General features: G+C 34.1%; 2 protein-coding genes across 3 annotated transcripts in view; both read left to right on the forward strand.

Moving 5' to 3' along the window:
- The window catches only part of PSMD14 (proteasome 26S subunit, non-ATPase 14), a 90,571-nt gene that overhangs the window by 61,903 nt on the left and 7,410 nt on the right, over window positions 1-21,258 (forward strand). For both annotated transcript variants that reach the window (XM_082465182.1, XM_082465183.1), the window contains 3 exons: window positions 6,204-6,311; window positions 12,519-12,593; window positions 15,784-15,909. In XM_082465182.1, the coding sequence (XP_082321308.1) occupies window positions 6,204-6,311; window positions 12,519-12,593; window positions 15,784-15,909 (309 nt within the window). The remainder of the gene's footprint in view (window positions 1-6,203; window positions 6,312-12,518; window positions 12,594-15,783; window positions 15,910-21,258) is intronic.
- Window positions 14,891-21,258, forward strand: part of SLC4A10 (solute carrier family 4 member 10) — a 475,347-nt gene continuing 468,979 nt past the window's right edge. The window contains exon 1 of the mRNA XM_082464954.1: window positions 14,891-15,230. The gene's annotated coding sequence lies outside the window, so the exon portion shown is untranslated. The remainder of the gene's footprint in view (window positions 15,231-21,258) is intronic.

Raw genomic sequence — 21,258 nt, forward strand, 5'->3', positions numbered from 1 at the left:
ACCAGATAGGATTGGTACTCTGAGTTGGTTATCTGACCAGTGACCCAAAGATGCTAGTATCTTGTAGCTCATTAATAGTCCCTGAAGAGTTCAGTTTTTAAGTTCACTGTTTATTCGTCACCTATAATTCTAGAAATACCTATCATAGAGGAGTATCAAATTTCTAGGCATGTTGTCATTTTTTAAAAGAGATAATATTCAGTATAACTGTTACATTTTTTCTTTATTTTATTTAGGAATTTTCCTAGGGAAATATGTCTTTAAAGGTCTCTCCCTAATTTCCTGTTGGTATTTTCATATGCCAAATGTCTGTGGATACCAAATTTATAATTCTGATTTGATTTTGGGGGTGGCTTTTTTCTAACTTTAACACTGTATTGCAGTAGCAGTATTCTGCTTAGTTTACTGGTCAGGTTGAGTGCTACAAGAAGCAAACGCCAAAATGGGATTCAATCTGTCTGACTGTGCGGAAGGAGAAAGAGAAAGTAGGATTGGGTAGGAAGGGCGTCAGACTGCAGCATGTTCCTAAGAAAGTTTCAGCCATGCTGTTGGGGAGTCCTTGAGACAGTTGTCCTTTAGAAGAAGCCCTTATTTGGCCGGAATGGCTAGGTTTTTAGTACCCCTGCTGTGCTCAGACATTGGCTGGGAGTAGCCCAAGGGAGGTTTGACCTGGGGTGAACCCCCAGAGGATCCAAAAGTGTAGCATCTGGAGTTTGTGAGTCAGCTTTGCTCTCTACAGTAGGTTCTGCTGAAAGGAGATCTGAGCTAGGCAAGTCCATGAGCGCCACAGTTAAAAACACTAAGAACTAGAGTGGTAGGTACACACATATTATTTCATTTAGTCTTATCATTAAATGGTGCCATTCATGAGCAAATGGAGACATTGAGAAGTTAAATAACAGTTATCTTAGCTCAGTAACTAGCAAGTGTTAGAACCAGAATTCTAACTTAGGCAGGCTTCTGACTGCAGAGTGTCTTAAGCATTTAAATACCTATACCATACTGAGTACATGCATACACTGTAAAAATTTTGCTAAATTTATTTTATGACATAACTATATTCTTTTTAGAAAGTTTCATGAATCTAAAAATGTTTAATTACCTTTCACCATACTAGTTTTTAGAGATCGATTTGTTTTTATTAAAGTATATATATCCAGAACGGTGGCTTTACTGTTTGAATTTTGATGCATGTCTTCACTTGTCAAAAAAAAAGTACATTATGCTAGTTATACTCCATCCCCTTTTCTCCCAATATATTGAAGTTGTACTACAGATCTCTAGCTACAATAAGCAATTCTCCAAGGATGAAGAAAGAAAATGTACATACACATAGGAATTTCTTTTCCAGAGCTAAAATTGACATTTTATAAATAATTTCCATGTTGCAAAGTTGAGACTAAGAAATCACAGCAATTCAGTGATATGCATTTGGCATGAGTCAGTTTTAGTTCTTAGTGCTTTTCATTGGAAATGGCATAAAAAGTAAGATTTCTTTGAATTTTTTATGCTGTGGGCTTACAAGAGACATAAGATGTTTTTCTCTTATAGATGCCTGGCAGTGCACGGCAGCAGAAGTAACGAACGGGTCACAAACCCCAGCAGTACTTCCCAGGTCACGTGCACCCTTAATTTTTAAAGAATCTAGAAACAACCTAAGCAGTTGATAACAGGTCATTTCTAGGTGATAAAGGGTATTTGATTTCCACACCTAGCATTTTTATAGTCATTTAGAGACTTATTTTTTATGGTGGTGGGTTTATATGTGTTTAAATATGTAACCTAACTGGTCACTGAATTGTAACTTTTTTCTTTTCTTGATGTTTGACATTGATTTTGAGGTCTGAATTTTTTTTTCAGGCTTTTTTTCTTCCAGCTCATTTTATATATAAACACTTCCCATAGTCATTGACTTCAATATAAGGGCAGCTGGGAATGCCAAAGGCAGCTACTGTTAAACAAAAAAAGAGAGGGGGGTGGGGAGGGAGAGAAATTATGAATTACAGTATCTACTGCCAGAAGTGCTTGTGCATTTTTCTTTCAAACACCTTTGTATTAAATTAATTTTACAAGCTTTACTTAAAAATTAGTCTCCTTTGAGTGTAAAAATTGGGACCCACACATTGGTGCTTTAGAAATGTAGTCTAGTCTTTCAGTGACCTAGCAGTTGATATGAAAACATGAATTTAAAAATAAATAGCATATTGGATAAACTGTACTATACTCATGAAAGAAGCCAAAAAATTATGGATTAAACCGAATTTGAAAATAATTACAGTTTTGTGTCCTAAACCAGATTCGTTGTTAAAATGAAATGATAGGTCTTTGACCCTTGGGTGTGCTTGGAATAAACGTGGAACACAGTATTGTTTTTAAAACTATTTTGCTTTTATAAGCTAAGACAGATGTACAAAAAAGATGCAGTTTTTATTTTGTATTGGCAGCTTCCAAATATTTAGTATCTATTTCCAAGAGTTGCAATTAGTAAAGCAACCATGGTACTGAAATCTGCACATCCCACAAGCTAATTATATTTGCAAGGTCAGAGTGAATACATATTTTCAGAAAAATAAAGGGTTATATAAATATGTGTCTTCTACTTGGCTGTTATATCACAGTTTGTTGATCTGGGGTATAATGTGTACAATTCACAAATTTGTCTGATAACAGAAAGTGGTGTGTGATTGTGTTTATTTTACTAACCAGTATATTCACAGCAATCACTTCCAAATATCTCTCCAGTAAAGATGTGTTAATTACAAAACAGACAAGGTCTTCTATTATATTAAAGCTACTAACAAGAAGACAGCAGGAATCACACATGTAAATAGCATCATCAACCCCTATTTTAGTCCTCTGTTTTGATCTGTGAGTTGCGCATAGACCAAAGGTGCTATTAAAGACTGAGTGTATGAAATAGGCAGCATTATATGAACAAAATTTATTCAACAAGAAAACAGACCTTTAACATGAATTTAACAAGCCTGAGAAATTATAAACTATCATATGCTGCAGATTCATGCAGTGATAATAAACAAAAAAGGAAAGTAAGAGGTTTCCCTAAGCTAGCCAAACTGCTAATGGTTTTGTTATAAGCTGTCTACTGTTGCAGTGACCTCTGAAAAGTCTCAAGGCACTTGTACCAGAAAAAATTAAATGGTCAGGCTGGTGAATAGAGATTCAATGTGGTGCGTAGGACTGCATCATGGAAAGGAAATATAAAAGTCTAGCTTCACATTCCTGAAAATATTCGTCATACTTTAGCTTGGAAGTTTTTGTTAGTACATATTAAGGAGGTAGTTTTTGTGCAAAGTTTTTTGGCTAAATTACTTTTTGGATTTATAACCTTATAAGACATAAGCTGAACTGGTTTAATGTATATATACTTTAAAACAAACCATTTAGAAAATTCATGTAGCTCAAAAAAATGAATTTTTCCCCTGCCCCCCTCCCATACCTTGATTAATCCTTGGGGGTTCTTTGTTCAGTATATTGTATCTAAGATTTCTGTTCTCATCCATGGAGTGACCACTTTGCTGTCATTCTGTTGCATCATGCTGTAAATACATAAGCATGGAGAAACGCCTTCAGCTTATACACACCTCCAAGTGCTCACCAAGGCTTTTTCTTGAATCTTACTGTGGCATAATTAACACCTTCTTCACCCATTGCTCATTAGTGCACTGGACATTAATGAGTCTATTTTGATAGGCTGCTCTAGAGGAGAAACCCACTTATTCTTACAGCACAAAAAGCAATTATAAAATTGTACAGAAATTAAAATGTAGACTATATTGCCATATTTATATTTTTATTGTGTACTAAATCTAATTTTGGTCTGCAGGTTGTTGAACATGTTAGTTTCCTTAAGACAGTTGCTATAGTGATGGCAGCAAATTCCTTTAATCTTGGTGTAAAGTGTTCATTTTCTATTGGCTTTCGTGTTGCTGCTCAGAAATCGTCATTCTAAACATTTCATTTCGTATAGGCCATCATTTACTAGTTGAACAGTATATTAAATTCTTGGATTTTTCTCTTAATTTTAAATAGAATTAAAATTTCTAAATTTCAGATTGTTTTTAATTGATCATGATATCTCTTTAGCTGGTATTTTCATTTCCCTTTTACGAAGTTTCACACCTGTTAATAATATTCCAGAGAAGTATTACAGAGATTTTTTTTGTGTAAAATAGCTGGTCTCCTGTTCTAGTTTGAAAGCATTCATTATAAAAAAGATATTTTGTGATATATTGTGGAATTTTCATAGTTTTGTAGAAGTGTTCTTTTTCTACAAATGATACTGAAATCTTTAAATGGAATCCAAGTATTCTAAAAACAATTGGACCAAAATGATGCTTTGCTCTTAAATATTTACTGCTATTGGTTAGGGAAGCAATTCTTAATTTTGTATTTATTTAAGTTGTACATCTGTCTATCAAAATGGTCTCTTTTCCCTTCTTTAGCCTACATTTTATCTTATTTTTATGTGCTTTTTAGTAGAAAATTTTAGAAAATTTTACTTTTATATGTTTTTAAATAATTGTTTGAAATTATTTATGATAATATCTGATTAAAGCATGTTTAATAGTAGTACTTATTACTTTATGAAAATGTGATTAGAAAAAAATTTAAGTATAAGCAAGAGGTATAAACCTAGGCCATATTTATTTATACATAATTGTGAAAGTTAAGTCGATTATAGTTACTGTATAAAAAGAAAAAAGTTTTCACAAAGTATTAAATCGTGCATGTTCTGGGGATACTTGGTTTTATTTTAAGGCAAGAGGAATCTTTGGGGAAATTCAAACTGTTAGAAATAAAAGCAAAATTCAAAGTTTTGGGGCGGGGGTGGGGATTGCCAGAGTAGATGGAGGCCCTTAGATTGAGTCACTTGTCATAGTGCTTTGGTGTAAGTTTGTATTCATTAGTACCATTGACCCTTCATGGCAGCTTTTTAGAAAGGGTGATTTTTCCTTTCTTTCTTTCTTTAAATCTTATTCTTTAGCATATAGCATTTAGTAATACTTATTACAGATTTTTCAGACTTGATTAGATTCCAGTTGGCTTATTTTGGAAATAAATTTTTTTTAATCCCTTAGTATCCTCAAACAATAATTATACAAATGAGAAACAGTCTAGTTGACAATAGCTTTTAAAACATTGATAAATCTCAGTTGTTTAGCACTTTTAAAGGCAAATCTAGAAATAACTTTATTACCCTGCTTTAAGATATTTTTATGTGAAGAATGTATTGAGTTTATTCTCTAGGTAATTGATTTACATTCCCTGAAAGAGGCATCTGTCTTAAGATCCCCGGTTCTTTACATAAAACTTAACAACATTTAAAAGCTTTAACAAGTTCTTTCAAATCCATGATAATGAACAGAGAAAAGCATTCAGATAGTATGTGATTCTTGTTAAATCTCTTAATATATGAGCTAAGAGATGATTTGTATCATGTAAGAATTTGAAGTGTTTCTCTACAGAAATTTTGAATACACCTAGGCAAAAAGAGGATACCTATTGCTATTTCTTTACTGTGAACTTAGGGCTGTATCATTCTACGCCATGTTCCTGGCTTAAAGCACGGATGACCTTGGTTTTCTTGTATTGTGCCTCGTATTCTTGACAGTGGCTTGGACATTTAAGGCCATCAGACAAGGTACAAAGTCTTTTATAGTCACAAGAAGTAAAAGGTATCTGACTAGAAGAGAATACGTGGAGCAAGTGCCTTGCTGGTTGTAATTTTGTTGTCATTTCAAGTACTGTGGTGGTATAATTGATGTGACAGGGCTGGGCTTTAGATGTGGTCCCTTAGCTTGTGCTCACTTTCAGTTTTAGTTTCTCTTTGTCATTCATTTTGATTAGGTAAAATTTAGGTGACAGACATATGCACACCAATGAAGGCTGTTTGGTGTAAGTTTAGTAATGACGTATTTCAATAATAAAGATGCAAAGTTAATATTTCCCTTTACTGCTTCATGAAAATTGCAATAATTGGTGTCACCTTACATTACAAGATAGAGGGTGGTGTGCTGATGGCGCAGTCAGCAGGAGGTTCTTTTTTATTAATATTATAATTAAATGATTTTCTGGAAATAGGCCAGAAACAGATGCAAGTTGATCATGCCTTGTCCAGTGTTGCTTGGCACCATCACTTGCTTTTTAAAAAAGAAATGACCTGACACCTTGTTTTTTTACAGGTTGTTATTGATGCCTTCAGATTGATCAATGCTAATATGATGGTCTTAGGACATGAACCAAGACAAACAACCTCAAATCTGGGTCACCTAAACAAGCCATCTATCCAGGTAATGCCTGTATTTGATAATGTGTTAAAACTGTTTTACATTTTAAAAGCCTGTTATAAATGACCATTTTAAGATCCAATACTTAGCATTTTAATTTGTTTTGCAATTTTTCTTGTGCTTTAAAAGGAGATTATGGAAATAGTGTTGCAAAAGTTAGATTTGCTCACATACGAGTCTGCTTTCAGTGAAGTCTTTAAACTTTCCTAACATAGTTTGAGGACACCCTTTTGGGGGGGCATAGTAGAGCCTTAATCTTGAGAGTACCTTACAGCTTTGCACGGTTAACACTGTAGTAAAGGACTGATAGGGGTTTTAGGTGGAGTGCATTAGGTATCATGGTATGATTATTGATTTGGTTAGTAGACATTTCTTATAGTAGTAAATAATGGTAAGTTGTTGTATACTTTAAGAGGTCCCCAGAAGCAGTTCCTAAATAGTACTTAAATATTTTTACCTTTTTCTTTTTTCTTTTTTTGGCTTAATCCCTACTTTTAAAACAAATCATACAAAACACACGTACATATTTCTTTTGATTAGAGTTTATATCTTGTTCTTTCTAGTGATGTCAACCACCATTATTACAGTTATTCAGACACTTAATATCCTCCTGAGTGATTAATGTTTTCTTTGTATCATCCACATGCTTCATTGTTTTTATACAGATCTTTATTGTCTGCAAAAATTATTTTAAATGTGTTTTTAAATGCACCATAACCTGTGTCTATATAGTTAATTGCTTCTCTGAAGATTAATTAAAAGGACAGAAATACCGTGTTTGGTTAAATAGAACACATAGTACAGAGACATCATAGTAGCTATTGCTGCTCCCCTTCTGAAACCTTGCTCTGTCATATGATTGTCTTTGGGGAGTTGTGGCTTTGACAGTTAACCATGGTTAAGCTTGGTTATACTTTGATAACTTTATACTTTTAGATGCCTACTTTTTCAGCAGTCACTCATCTGAAATCTTCATCAAAGTGAAAAAGTTTTTCAAAGGATTGAGGTGTGTTCCTTTTGAAAAAATTACTTAGAAGCCAGGGAAAACTGCAAAGTATAGTGAGTATGAAATAAGCTACTAGTGTTTTTGATTGGGTACAGACAAGCCCATGCTTGCATGTTCCAAGAGAATATATTATTGGACCTGTTTAGCCTGTGATAATGACCTTTCTTATAACCCCCACAGCATCATACTGCTTCATTATTTTTTTGCAAATATTATTTTTTTTGTTAAGTAGCATCTCAGTCTAAGATCATTGTGATTACTGCATGGTGTGTTTCTGCCAGAAGTTTTTACTAATTGCAAGTCAACAGCCACCTGTTGCAGATTTCATCTTTTACATTTAAACACTGGTTTTTAACCTTAAAATTTGAGTTAATTAAATAATTAAAATCTGTTTCTTTCTACATCAGTCCGGTTTGTATTTTTACCTTATAGTCTGTAATTTAAGGTGAACTTTATGAAGCAGGTTCCAAACCCAAGTTAAAAGGACCTGTGTATATAACAGCTACAGCATCATTGTTTTCCATTTCATTTTAGTTTGTTTTGGCTTCCAGTTAAAATCTGTATATATATTTATTTCACAGTTTTTATAGCGCCCATCAGGAAGACATCTATCTGGGTGCTTTAGAGTTTTGAGACAATTCCAATACTGAAACACTCAAATGGGATCAAGCCAAAAAGTGACAGAACAAAGGCACACCTTAAAACAATTTCTTAGTTTTCTAAGACAAGCTAGAATGAAAGCAACCCAGAAGAACTTGAAGTGAATGGTGATATTCATAATAGAATTTTAAGATGTGTTAGCAGAATCTTTACCTCAGGGATCAGAAGCCTTTCAGAAAGGCCATGCCTTTTATTTTGAAGGAAAGTTAGTTTGTATTTAGAGGGATCTTGTTCCTAAACCCGCTTATTACTGGTAGGAATAGGAACCTAACAGGTACCATCAGCACTCATGTGGGTGGTTACTAATGCTTTTCTAACACTGATTTTTTTACTATCATACTTAAAGTCGGGGGGGGAATATTAGGGTTATACTGTAGACTACTATTTAATATATTGAGGAAAGTTCAAAATATGTTAAGAAAAAGATTATAAAATCACATATGCAAGTTCTCCTTTTTGAAAATATATATTTTATAAACTGTGCCTATATATTTACAATATGATATTAGTATTGATTACCTTTGGGTTGTAGGATTACTGAATTTTTTTTCTTGTTTTTCCTTCTCCATATTTCTCAAACTTTCTACAATGAAACATATATTGCTTTTGGAAAATGTTATTTTTAAAGCACTGATAACAATGTTGAAGTATCTGCCACAAGACAAAGCTAATAGACAAAGTTTATGTGAACTTTCATGTTTTAAATGGGAAGTCATTAATAATCCTGATAGAGAGGGAAAAGTGTAATGCCTGTACTATAGACTTTTCTATTAATATATGTGACTTTGTATTATTTTGTACTTGGAACATTTGACCGTTATTGTCAAATGTATAGAATTGAGAGTTAGCAAGCATTTATTTTAGTAACTAAAAATGTAAAACTATTCCACTAAAAATTGTTCAACAACATTTCAGATCCTTAAGGGCCACAGTGTATACGAAGATTGGTTGTCAACTGAATGGAAATTTAGTAACTGTTGATGCACAGATGCATTATACTAGGGTTATGAGCCTCTAAGTGTAGCCCTGAGTACAACTGCATTGTCTAACAGAGTTAAATTATTTGAAAAACATTGTTTTCGGTAGTTGTTAAACAGTTATAAAATAGTTGTACTAGAAGGAACCATTGTGATGATTTTGTAGGTGAGGAAAACTGAGGCCCAGCAAGTTTGTGATTTGCCTAGGTTATCCACTGAGTTACTGTAGGAACTAGTACATAACCAGAGCTCCTCATTCTTTTATACTATATTTGGAAGTTTCATTAATTCATTAATTTTGGCATAGATAATGTATATATACAGCTCAAAATTCAAAAGGTATTTAGCAAAAATTCTTTTCTTCTTTTGCCATTTGTGACCCAGTTCTCCACCCTAAAGGGAACGAAGCACATGTTTTGTTTCTTTTCAGAGCTATTATATTTATATAAAGAAAGATTCATTTTGAAGTATGATTTCCTGGATAATATTTAGCACCACATTTTCAGTGTATCAATGTAAAATAAGGCAAACAGATATACCTTTAGATCTAAGTAAATATGCCTTTTTTAAGAGCATGAAACTTTTTTAACCTATCAAGAACCTATAAATAGGTTATTACATAGTTCATAAGCTGTGTACTTTATAATATGCCTGCTTTTCCACAGCAGTGAGCAAATGGAGTTATAACTTCTAACCTCTTCTCAGTAGTCTGGACAATGCCAATGAAGTATTATTTCACCGTAATGATTATTTGTGTGCTTTTCTTTGAATTTGTCATACCAACAAAATTATAAAGCTCTACTCTAAAGATTAGCTTAAAGAAACATAGAAATAACCTGGAAGTTAATCAGTGGTATCTCAAAACTCTGCTTTGTCTAGTTCCTCCTCCAAACCACTCTTTGTCTAGAATAAATAGCATCTTAGACTGATAGTACCAACCTAGGAAGAACTTCCTTATTTGAAAGGTTGGCAGCCTTTGAGCAAAGAAAACAAGGGTCAGGGTATCCAAGAAGCCAATAAGCTAAGTCCTGTTAGTAATTCCAAAAAGTATTGTCCCAGAAACAGTGCTCTAAAAGGTGGCTAGCTTCCCAGGTCAGCCACTGAAATATTATTTAGCCCACAATATAAACACTATAGAATAGAACCATGCTTTTTAACAGTGCTTCTATGAGAAACTGTTGCAGATTTCAAATTATTAATGAATGAGCTTCAGGACAATATCCTGTTTTAATGAAGAATTGCCTAAATTTTCCTAAATTCGTCATATGTTTGTTAGGTGTAAATTTAAAAGTTAAGTATTGATGTTTTGAGAAATTTCCTGATTATGTAACTTCTTTGTCTGCCTGACATACTATGGCATTTGCTAGTATGTTATGTTTAATTTGCAATTTGACCCTGTCAAAAGGCTAGTCTCCCCCTTGGTAAAGCTAATCTTATATTTGGTGTATGCTGCCACAACTTGTAATTCAATGTCAACTAGAATGGGGAATTTGAGAGAATTTATTTTTCACTGAGCTAAATAAAAGAGCCTGTGCCTTTGGGTTTATATGGAAGGAGGACTGTACATTGCCAGTTTACCTATGATTTGGGATGAATGTACTTGGGGGCACACAGCAAGTGAGTAAGTGAAATTGGGAAATGGCTTGAGGATATCATTTGATTTAAATTTATATTTGTTTTATTATTGTCCCTGCTAATCTTTTATGCTGCCTGTTAGTTGTACTACTTTCACCTAAATAATGTAATTGAAAATCAAGTAGGTAGTGCCTTCAAGTTCCAAACTGTATATTTCAGCAGTACAGTTAATCTCCAAAATGTGGACCTATCTGTGTGCCCATTTCTCTGACCTCTGTATCTCTTGGCCATACCTCTTATTAGCTTTATGGCCACTATGTAGAATTATATAGTTGGAGCACTGCATAAAGGTGCTTGGATGAGAGGGCAGTTGGCCCCTGAAATCTAGCCTAAACTTCGCTCTCCAGCCAGGCTGAGTTTGCTTGGAGCACTGGGCACCTTTTTCTAATTCTTCCACCCAGAGGATGCACTTCCTCATTTGCATAAAGGTGAGTACAGATTAAGGGAGGCACTGATTAGCTCCACTTTTTGAGCCACGCAGTACAACGTATCCAGGCACTGAAATTTAATTCACTATTCCTGATTATTATTGAAATGAATAAGGATTTAATAGGTACTCCTAGTACTTTAATTGCATATAGCAACCATTTTATTATAGCAGATGTTAGGAATATAAGAATGGATTGTTATAGTACATACCTAAAATGGGTTAGTATTTGGTGGGGCGATTTTTGCTAGCAAAGTTTAAAAATAAGACTATGCTTTGTTTTCATTCTGATCCCTGAAGTACAAAGACTTAATTTAAGAATTTCCTAAGATACATTGTAGCATAATATGATAGAAAAAAACATGGGCTTTGGAGTCGGAAAAACTTGGGTTCAAATCCCAGCTTTGCCTTTTACTAGGTGTAAACTAGGACAAATTGAGATTTGTGTCTTATTTCCTCATCTGTCAAAATACAAATGGAACCAGCCTACCTTACTGGGTTGTTGTGAAGATTAGAAGACTTATTGTGTAAAGCAGGTGCAGGTGCTCATCAAATGTTTCCTTTCCACCCCTTCTTCTTCTACCTCAACACCTTAAGACTACATTGTAAAAATCCAGTTATTAGTGTGCTGGTTGTTTTAGTTAGCTTTATCTTTAGATTCCTGAGCGTTAACCCCAAAGCCCTTTTTGTTTTTGTACTTGAAGATATGTCCAAGGTGTATTTCTGTACTTTAATGTCTTAGAAGGCTGATAGAGGGGTCCACAGAAACTGTTCTGGACCTCATTTGAACCTGTGTAGCTAGAGTTAGACATTTGAGCAGCTCTGAATGGATTCCAGCACATGCAGGATTATTGTTTCTTAATAAAGCCATGCCATTAGCTTCAGTCTTTATGATGATTTGACGGTTTGTCTTGGCGATCAAGTACAGTGGAAAAAATTCTGCTTAGTGAGATTGCCTGTCACTGGACCCAGTAAAAAACAAACTCCATTTCGTTAATTTGGAGACATATGCAGACACAGTTATTTTTAATATATTAGAACTGAATTAAGAAAAATGGAAACTCCAGATTAATATTGTGGGTGAAGGAATAATTATATTATTATGGCTTTTTAGGCTTTTCTTTTGAAATAAGAAAGAGCCCCCTGTGTAGATAATCATAAAATCAGACTTAATAAATTATGTATTATTTATAAATTATGAATAATTAATTTATAGGTTAGATTATGATGAGGTCAAATCATATCTCTGACTCTGAGCAAGGCTACTAAAACTTGAATTTGTGCAGCTCTATGTCATATTTTAAAGAATGTGTGCCCTGCACCTCTAAATCTCACTTCTAAACTTGTAGCTGAGAAAAAAATAGTTTAATATTTATTTAGGATAAAAAGTTATTTTTAGAAGGTGGTAAAGGTCTACAGGATATGTCAACAGTTTCAAACAGTTGTATTTATTTTATTAGATGAAAAATACTAATTTGTCCTTCTTCTAATCATTGTCTATATAGGCATTAATTCATGGACTAAACAGACATTATTACTCCATTACTATTAACTATCGGAAAAATGAACTGGAACAGAAGGTAAGCTTAAATTTTTATCTTAGAGGTGGAAAAAAATCTATTTCAAACAATTTAAACTTTTACCTGGTATATTTGAATTTAAATTGTTGACCTCTTTCATTGATGCTTTCAAATATTTTTTCATTCCTGATGAATTGTAGCATAAAATAAAGGAATATTTTATTGGACAAATTGAGAGATATTTTACCTTATTGGTAGGCGCTAAAGCAGGAGAGGAAGTAGGAAACAAACATTCCAGTTTGGTTTTATGATAAACTATAAAAATCTTTTCTCTCAACTAATTCGAAATATTTAAGTCTGCCTATTGTTTTTTGAAATTACAATCTGAACTGCTTTTTTTCTTTATTATTACAATTAGTCATCCTCCAAATAAGCTTCTTGTATTTCTCTCTGAGAAAGACTTAAAAAAATTTGAAAGAACATGAGTACTATTGACAGCCCCTAAGTTTTGATTTCTACATGCACTCTGAAATCCAAACATAAATAATCAGTAGTAAACAAGACCCTTCTTACTAGTTGAAAGTGTTCCCCACAAAGTTACCTTAGAAGGGATTCTAGTGCATATGGTGTATGGGAGGTGGAGTAAGAGGGCTCTCCATACTACTCCCTCTTTCCACCAGATCATCTCCATTTTCAGTCTTATTTATATATTGTGGGGAGAATGTGCTGTATAAGATTTTCTGAAGTCTGATAAACAATTGTTTTAAAAGTTCAGAGCCACCAGTAAACTCACTCAAAGGTCCTAGGTGCTTGAGCATGGTTTTGAGTGAGGGGCTGCAGGGGACCAGTTCTTCCTTGACCTGAGGGGAGACACAGAGCCATAAAGCTCTCTTCCATCTGCTTGCTTTCGTCCCAAAGTTCATATCAGCTGTGGTAGATTTAGTTGATAGCTTGAAGTACATTTTCAACACTTATTTTAATTTTATGTAGAATAGGTACAGGCTGTGGGCTAAAGGGTACCACTCAGACATAAACTGAAAAATTCATTCAGATACATAAGTACTTTATCAGTCTGACACCCAACTATTTGGAAATATCCATCTAATTACATCAAATTTTCTTTTTCTTTTTTTCCTTTATGGTACCCCATAAACTTAGCCACCATCCTTGGTATAAAAAACACACATATAAATACTTACATAAATTAAGTAATATTATATTTATGTTCCTAGTATAGCTCAGTTCAGGTGCTTTCTTGATACCCAAAGCCCTGCCTTTACTCTTATCTCACCAACCTGTATACTTAACTCCAAGTGTTACCTGAGGGGCCCAATCCAATCTTTGTCCAGGCATGGTAGAATTATTCTGCTGCTCTGTGGGAACTTTCTTTGTTTGCTTTTGAAGTGTAGAAAAATCCAATTCTCAACACTTAATTATAGGTAGCTTTATAGCATAGGTAGTTGCAGCTGCACCAAAATTTCCCGAGGATGTATTTTCTAAAACACTGTCACTGGCGAAGATGGGAAGCAATCCAAGAAATTCGGGTTACATGTGCAGGAGTTTTCCAGTTTTTTTCCAAACTACTCTTGCCTCCATGGGCCCTAGGAGGGGCATGGAGGAATATAGATCTCTTGTGTCTTGAAAATTCTCATAGGTGATTTTGACATGCAGCTTATTCTCCAGCATAAGGAAAACTTTGTACCGCTTTTAGCTGCAAACCTCTAAACAAATAATTGTTCTAAACTAAACTCATACACTTCCGACTATGTCTTTAGATCCTCATAGCTTGTGGATCTCACTTAAAGTCTACTGGTTCTCATAGCAAAAGAACAATAGTCATTCTGTAGGTACCATTTATTTTTCACATTGCATAATTTTATCAATCATTTAGAAAACTCTTCTTATTCAATGATTATCCTCAACTGAAGGACATTATTTATAGAGTAGGACTTTTAAGAAAAACTGTCTTAAGACTCTGAACTTGAAAACTTATGAACTTCGAAGAATATGTATTCAGAACTAGGAGTCCAGTTTGAGAAATAATGAACTAAGGTGTTTAGTTCCATGATCACTACTAATAGGGTCTGATCCCAGTTTGCTGATGTGATTCCAAAGTGGATGAATCTGTGATTTCCTTCCCAGTTTTATGACTTTTCATTCTGGTATAAAGAAGTTTAAATTTTTTAAATTAAAGATGGAATATTAGAATTTGAAGAAAACTTAAAGATTATCTAATACAAGCCTTCAATTCATAGATATGTAAACAGGGACTCAAAGATTGACACAGTCATTCAGTAAATGGAGGCATTTACCTCCTTATCTTGGCATTTGAGAGCTGGGCTATATGAACTATTAGAAATCCTGTGTGTAGGGCTTCCCTGGTGGCGCAGTGGTTGAGAGTCTGCCTGCCAATGCAGGGGACACGGGTTCGAGCCCTGGTCTGGGAGGATCCCGCATGCTGCGGAGCGGCTGGGCCCGTGAGCCACAATTGCTGAGCCTGCGCGTCTGGAGCCTGTGCTCCGCAACAAGAGAGGCCGCGATGGTGAGAGGCCTGCGCACCGCGATGAAGAGTGGTCCCCACTTGCCACAACTAGAGAAAGCCCTCGCACAGAAACGAAGACCCAACACAGTCATAAATAAATAAATAAATAAATAAAAGAACGTGAATTTCTTTAAAAAAAAAAAAAAAGAAATCCTGTGTGTAACATAGTAGTTTCATTCATTCAGCATATGCTTATTTAGTATTTGCTATGATTAGATTATGATCTAGATTCTAGAATCTAGACCTTGGTGATTTTGAAATAAACAGCAGAGTCCTTGCCTTGATTTCTCTTTAATGGGAGAGAAATACACTAAACAAGAAAACAAAAATTTCAGCTGTTTATAGTGTTATAAAAATAATAAAGCAAGTTAAGGAAAGAAAGATGTTTAGATAGTAGGGGGTGGCTTTTTTATATAGTGGTGAGGAATGGCAGCTATCTCTAAGGAAGTGAGAAATGTAAGCCATACAAAGATAAGAAGAATAGCCTTTGAGGCAAAGGGACAGCAAATGCAAAGGCCATGAGTTGGAGTATTCCTTAGATTTTATTAATATAAATTTAGGAGGATACTTATTACAGTTTATTTAAATTAATAAAATTAAACTTAAATTCATTAATTCCAAAAGTTGTTTGTAAAGTTGTTTCTCAAGACAAATAAAGGAAATTTCCTCAATACAGGAAAATAATTAACTTTTCTTTATATTTCTTAGATGTTGTTAAATTTGCATAAGAAGAGTTGGATGGAAGGTTTGACACTTCAGGACTACAGTGAACACTGTAAACACAATGAATCAGTGGTAAAAGAGATGTTGGAATTAGCCAAAAATTACAATAAGGTAAAAACTTACTTTCAACATTTATTTCTTATAATCTTTGGAATATATATGATTAGATATCAGGCATTGTATAAACTTAAATAGTTAAGAGTAGAGTGGCCTATTTTGTAGACCAGATAGTAAATATTTTAGGCTTTATAAGCCATCCAGTCTGTTGCAGCTACTCAACTCTGCCGTTATAGTGTAAAAGTAGCCATAGACAATACGTAAAGGGATGAGTGAGGCTATGTCCTAGTAAAACATTATTTACTAAAACAGGCAGTTGGCTAGATTTGACCCGTGGCCTATAGTTTGCCAACCCCTGTTGTAAATAGCTTTACAATTGAAATCTCTTCACTATTCAGAGGACTTTTTTTTGGAAGGGAAGGAGGAACAAGGAGATGTGAACAACAACAACAGCATTTAATACTTGATAACATATAACTTATTTTATGAGCTTCTCTGTTTTTCATTTAATACGTATTTATTGAAAACCTGCTATGCGCCAGGTGCTGGGGATATGGTAAAAAATAAGACCTATCCTCATGGAATTTATTTTCTGGTAGGGGAAACAGAAAGTAAACAAATAAACACAACATAATACATTGTAATTAGTGCTGTGAAGACAATAAACAGGATGATGTAAAGAGTAGCAAAGGGAGACCACTTCATATGAGGATGTAAAAAAAGTTATATTTTTCACAATCTCCTGAAAATATTTATTGTATGCTAAAGTATATGTGGCCATGATAACATTTTGTTCATAGATTTATGTTCTTTTACAGTTCTGAAATTAAGAGAATACTTGACCAAGACTAAAATGTATCTTCTGTATTATATCAATTTCCTAGCATTGCCATCACAAACTACCATATAATGGGTGACTTAAAACAACAAATTTATTCCCTCACAATTCTGAAGCTAGAAGTCCAAAATCAAGGTATTGGTAGGGCCATGCTCCCTGTGAAGCCTCTAGTGGGGAGGATCCTTCTTTTTCTTTTCTAGCTTCTCTTGGTCCCCAGGCATTCCTTGGCTTGTGGCAGCATAACTCTAATCTCTAACCAGGGTTATGATTTCAATGTATCCTTTTAGGGGGGACATGATTCAACTCATAACATGTATTTTTCAACTTTCTTGACCAAAACCCATATAAAGAGTAGATTTTACATTTGACCCAGTACCTGCAAATGTATATGTATGTGTGTATATATATTGCAACAAAAGTTTTACGAAGCAATATTTACCCTTATTACAAGTGGTTATATTCTATTTTCTTTCTCATTTGACTCAATTTCATACTGTTTCAGTTATATACATACGTATTATATACATAGACATATAGTTTGCAACCTATTAATGGGTTGAAAACCTGCAATTTGTAAAACATGTATACATACTATACAGTGTTATGCTTACAGATATTTATTGAATATCTTCTGTACAATTTGCAGTGGAAAACAGGGATCCTTCCTTCATTTTTAGGAAAACAGGGGCGTTAAGAAAAGTTCATAACCAGAGTACTTGACCAAAATTTGTGTGTTTGATAACACCTTAGTATTCAGATTGTCCACAGACCAGCTGCATCAGTATCACTTGGGATCTTGTTAGAAATGCAGGTCTTTGACTTACCAAATCAGAATCAACATTTTAACAAGATTTCCAAGAGATCTGTATACTCATTCAAGTTAGAAGTTAGAGAACACTGCCATAGAGAAGTTCATGTGAAGTCCTGTAGAAGTTCAAAGGCTTTTGCTTTCAGCTGGTACAGACCCAGGATGCTGTCTTTAGAGAATAACATTTGAACTAGACCTTAAAGCATGAATAAGATTTGGACGTACAAAGAAATGTTACCCTAGGCCAACTGAACATCATGAGCAAGACTAGGAGACAGAAGAGCAAGGGCATCTTTAGGAAACTGTGTTTGGCTAGAGTACATGAGAAGGGTGTACATAAAAGGGTGAATAGTGGGGAATAAAGATTTTTAAAGTTACTGAAGTCAAGTAACAGAGTTTGGAAAATCAGGATAGAGTTATTTTTGATCAAGGGCATGGTATACCCAGAACCTGACTTTAGAAACATAATTTGACAAGGCTATAGAAGAAAGAGTGTTGTAAGAGGAGATTTGAAATGGAGATTCTATATTTAGGAGGAGCTTGCTATTACCCAAACAAAAGGTACTAAGTGTCTGAATTACTGTAGTGGCAGTGGGAAGGGAGATATCAATAGACTAATAAAATAAAATGTGGTGCCAGTTGGATAGATAAAGTAAAAGAAGAAGGAATCAAAGATGAGTTAAAGGTCTCCCACCTAGGTGACTAGAAGTATGTTGGTACCATTAACATTTCCAATTTAAGTAGAAGTAGAAAGATTGAGGAAGAAGATAAAGAGATTAAACAAGCAGGGAATTCCCTGGCGGTCCAGTGGTTAGGACTGTGCACTTTCACTGCCGAGGGTGCAGGTTCAACCCCTGGTCGGGGAACTAAGATCCCAAAATCATGGCTCAGCCAAAAAAAAAAAAAAAGAGTTGAAACAAGCAGTTTACTATGTGGGACTAAAAATTAATGGTGGGGGCTAGAGCTTTTGGAGACAGTTAAAGTTGATGTTGGTTGTCACACCAAAAAAGTAATATTTTACTTTTTAAATTAAACACATCTTACAGAATAAATATTAACCAAGAGACAGTGTATAAGATTTGCCAAGTGTTAACAAGTCTTTTGAGAGAATTGAGCTTTGAAAAAATGTTGATGGGCCCATACAAGCTAAATTCCAGCAGAATTAGGTTTGGTTTTGAAGAGCATGCCCTGATTTATATGTAGTGTTCCAGCTGGAAATTCCCATTTCTTCTGGATTGTAGGGAATATATATATATATATATATATATATATATATATATATATATATATATTAATCTTTCTAGTGTATGTTTTCGTGCTGTGGAGATTAAAGAGAAAAAAATAGTTTATCATATTTAAAACAGTTAACCTTTTATAAATTAACCTTTAAAGAAATTTAAGTTATTATTCAGCAGACTGTAGGAATGGTTTTCATTTCTCTGTAACATTACAAGTTTAAGTAAATTCTTATTGGTACTACTGCCAGGAAATAACCTATTTATGGTTACTGCTGCCCATCCACAGAAGTTTTTGCTATTTTACAGTTTTAAAAAATCTCTGAAGTACTCAAAAATTTGTAAGGTTTGGTTATAAAGTGAAAACAATGTATAAGCTGTGATATGAAGGAGTCCAAATTTGGGACTGTAATTCCCTCTGTGATTGAAAGAGAATGTGGTGGAGTTTTTAGTAACACTTAAAATATAAAAAGAAAGGCCCATACAACCAGTTCTTCATAGTATTCTTTTTAATTGGTTGGTGTTTTAAACTAAGGTAATTACTGTTAGGTGCCAGTTAGCTCCTAAAGTGAAAGAAGGTTAGAAAATAATTAAATTCCTTTGTACCAACTTTTTAATTTCAAGTCTGAAGTCTACGCAGAGGTTCTGCTTGATTATTAGTCATTGATTTCTCTAGTTACTGAACTTTAGCACCCACAACTCTTTTATTCCAAATCTCCTAGTTTATTTGTGCCAAGATGCATCAATATTTTAATATTGATAACATTTGATTGGATATTTGTAAATGAATCTGCCAGAGAAAAAAATGAATTGTAAAAGACTTTTTTAAAAATAGCATAGACATATAAAAATTTGCTTTGTTTTCAAGCATGTAGCCCTGTAAATTCAGAGATCTGACAGTTTACTTTTCAGGTAGAAAAACTGCCTACTTAGTAACCTGAAAGAAGGTTTGGATGCAACTTTTATGTAATTACATATAAAATATGTAATTATATGATTACATTTGGTTTATTAAAGTAGCTGTATTAAATAAGAAGGTCTTGTTTTGTGCTAGTGCAATAAGATAAGAAAAACAAAATAAGATATAAATATTGGGAAACCAGGCCAGATTATCATTATTTAAGTATGATAGGATATTTTTGCAATCAAGCATAGAAATACATGAAACTAAACTAGAGTACTATTAGAACTATCATGATTGAGAATTACGTAGCCATGCAGTTACATAGGCTGAAACCAGTTGAAAAATATAAAAGGCAAATCAGTTCACAGAAGCATCCAAAATTACAAAGTATTTAGGAATAACTACCATAAAAATGTAAATGTATAAATATGTATATGTGACTTCTTTGAAAAATACTAAAAACATTTGTGAATAAATTCCCGTTTCCAAAAGCTGTGGTCAAGCTTCCCAAAGGTTACTTTAGTGCTAGTAAGAATATCAGTGAGCTTTTTTTTTTTTAAATTATTTATTTATTTATTTATTTATTTTTGGCTGTGTTGGGTCTTCGTTTCTGTGCGAGGGCTCTCCCCAGTTGCGGCAAGTGGGGGCCACTCTTCATCGCGGTGCACGGGCCTCTCACTATCGCGGCCTCTCTTGTTGCGGAGCACAGGCTCCAGACGCACAGGCTCAGTAATTGTGGCTCACGTGCCCAGTTGCTCCGCGGCATGTGGGATCTTCCCAGACCAGGGCTCGAACCCGTGTCCCCTGCATTGGCAGGCAGACTCTCAACCACTGCGCCACCAGGGAAGCCCTATCAGTGAGCTTTTAAATTTTGATAACTTGACAGTAAAGTTCACCTGCAATAAAAATAACATTTATTGAATGCTTATTAGGAGGCAGACTGGCAGAAAATATTTGTACCTATAACACAGAAAAGGCTAGTATCCAAAAAGTACATAACAGACAAAGAATTCCTATAAAATATAAAGAAACGATAATAAATTGGACAACAGAGCTGGAAAATTCACTGAAGATGAATGGCATATAAACATGAAAAAGAGTTCAACCTTATTAAGTATTCAAAGAAAAAAGTTAAAAGTATAAGTAGATTTTTTTTTTCTTTTCAAATTATAAAAAATGGTTTGGGAGAATGCGCCACTAGTGGGAAAATAAAAAAGTGATATATGACATTTTTGAAGGCCATCTCCCATTTTATCTTTAAATTTTAAGTGCATATAACTCTAAGCCAACGTGTTCTCTTTTAAGGATTTATTATGAAGAATGAAATTCTACAAGTACCAACTTAGAGAAATATTTAAAACTTGATGTTATGTGTATAAAACAAAATTGTGTAACAATATGAAAAGTCCCTGCTATGTTACCTTCCCTCCATTTTTCAATGATACCTGTGTCTCACATATATCTCAACGTATTATGCTGTTAACAGTGTCACCTCTCAGGTGGAAGGTGGGGGAATTTTATACTTTACGTAAATCCTGGATTCTTTTTAGTTTTTGCACTAAGCAGGTGTTATTTATATCTAAGATTGTGTTAGCTTGAGGTAGCAATGGCTTAAACA

The sequence above is a fragment of the Balaenoptera physalus genome, assembly GCF_965194825.1.
Source record: "Balaenoptera physalus genome assembly, chromosome: 6".
Taxonomy (NCBI): Eukaryota; Metazoa; Chordata; class Mammalia; order Artiodactyla; family Balaenopteridae; genus Balaenoptera; species Balaenoptera physalus.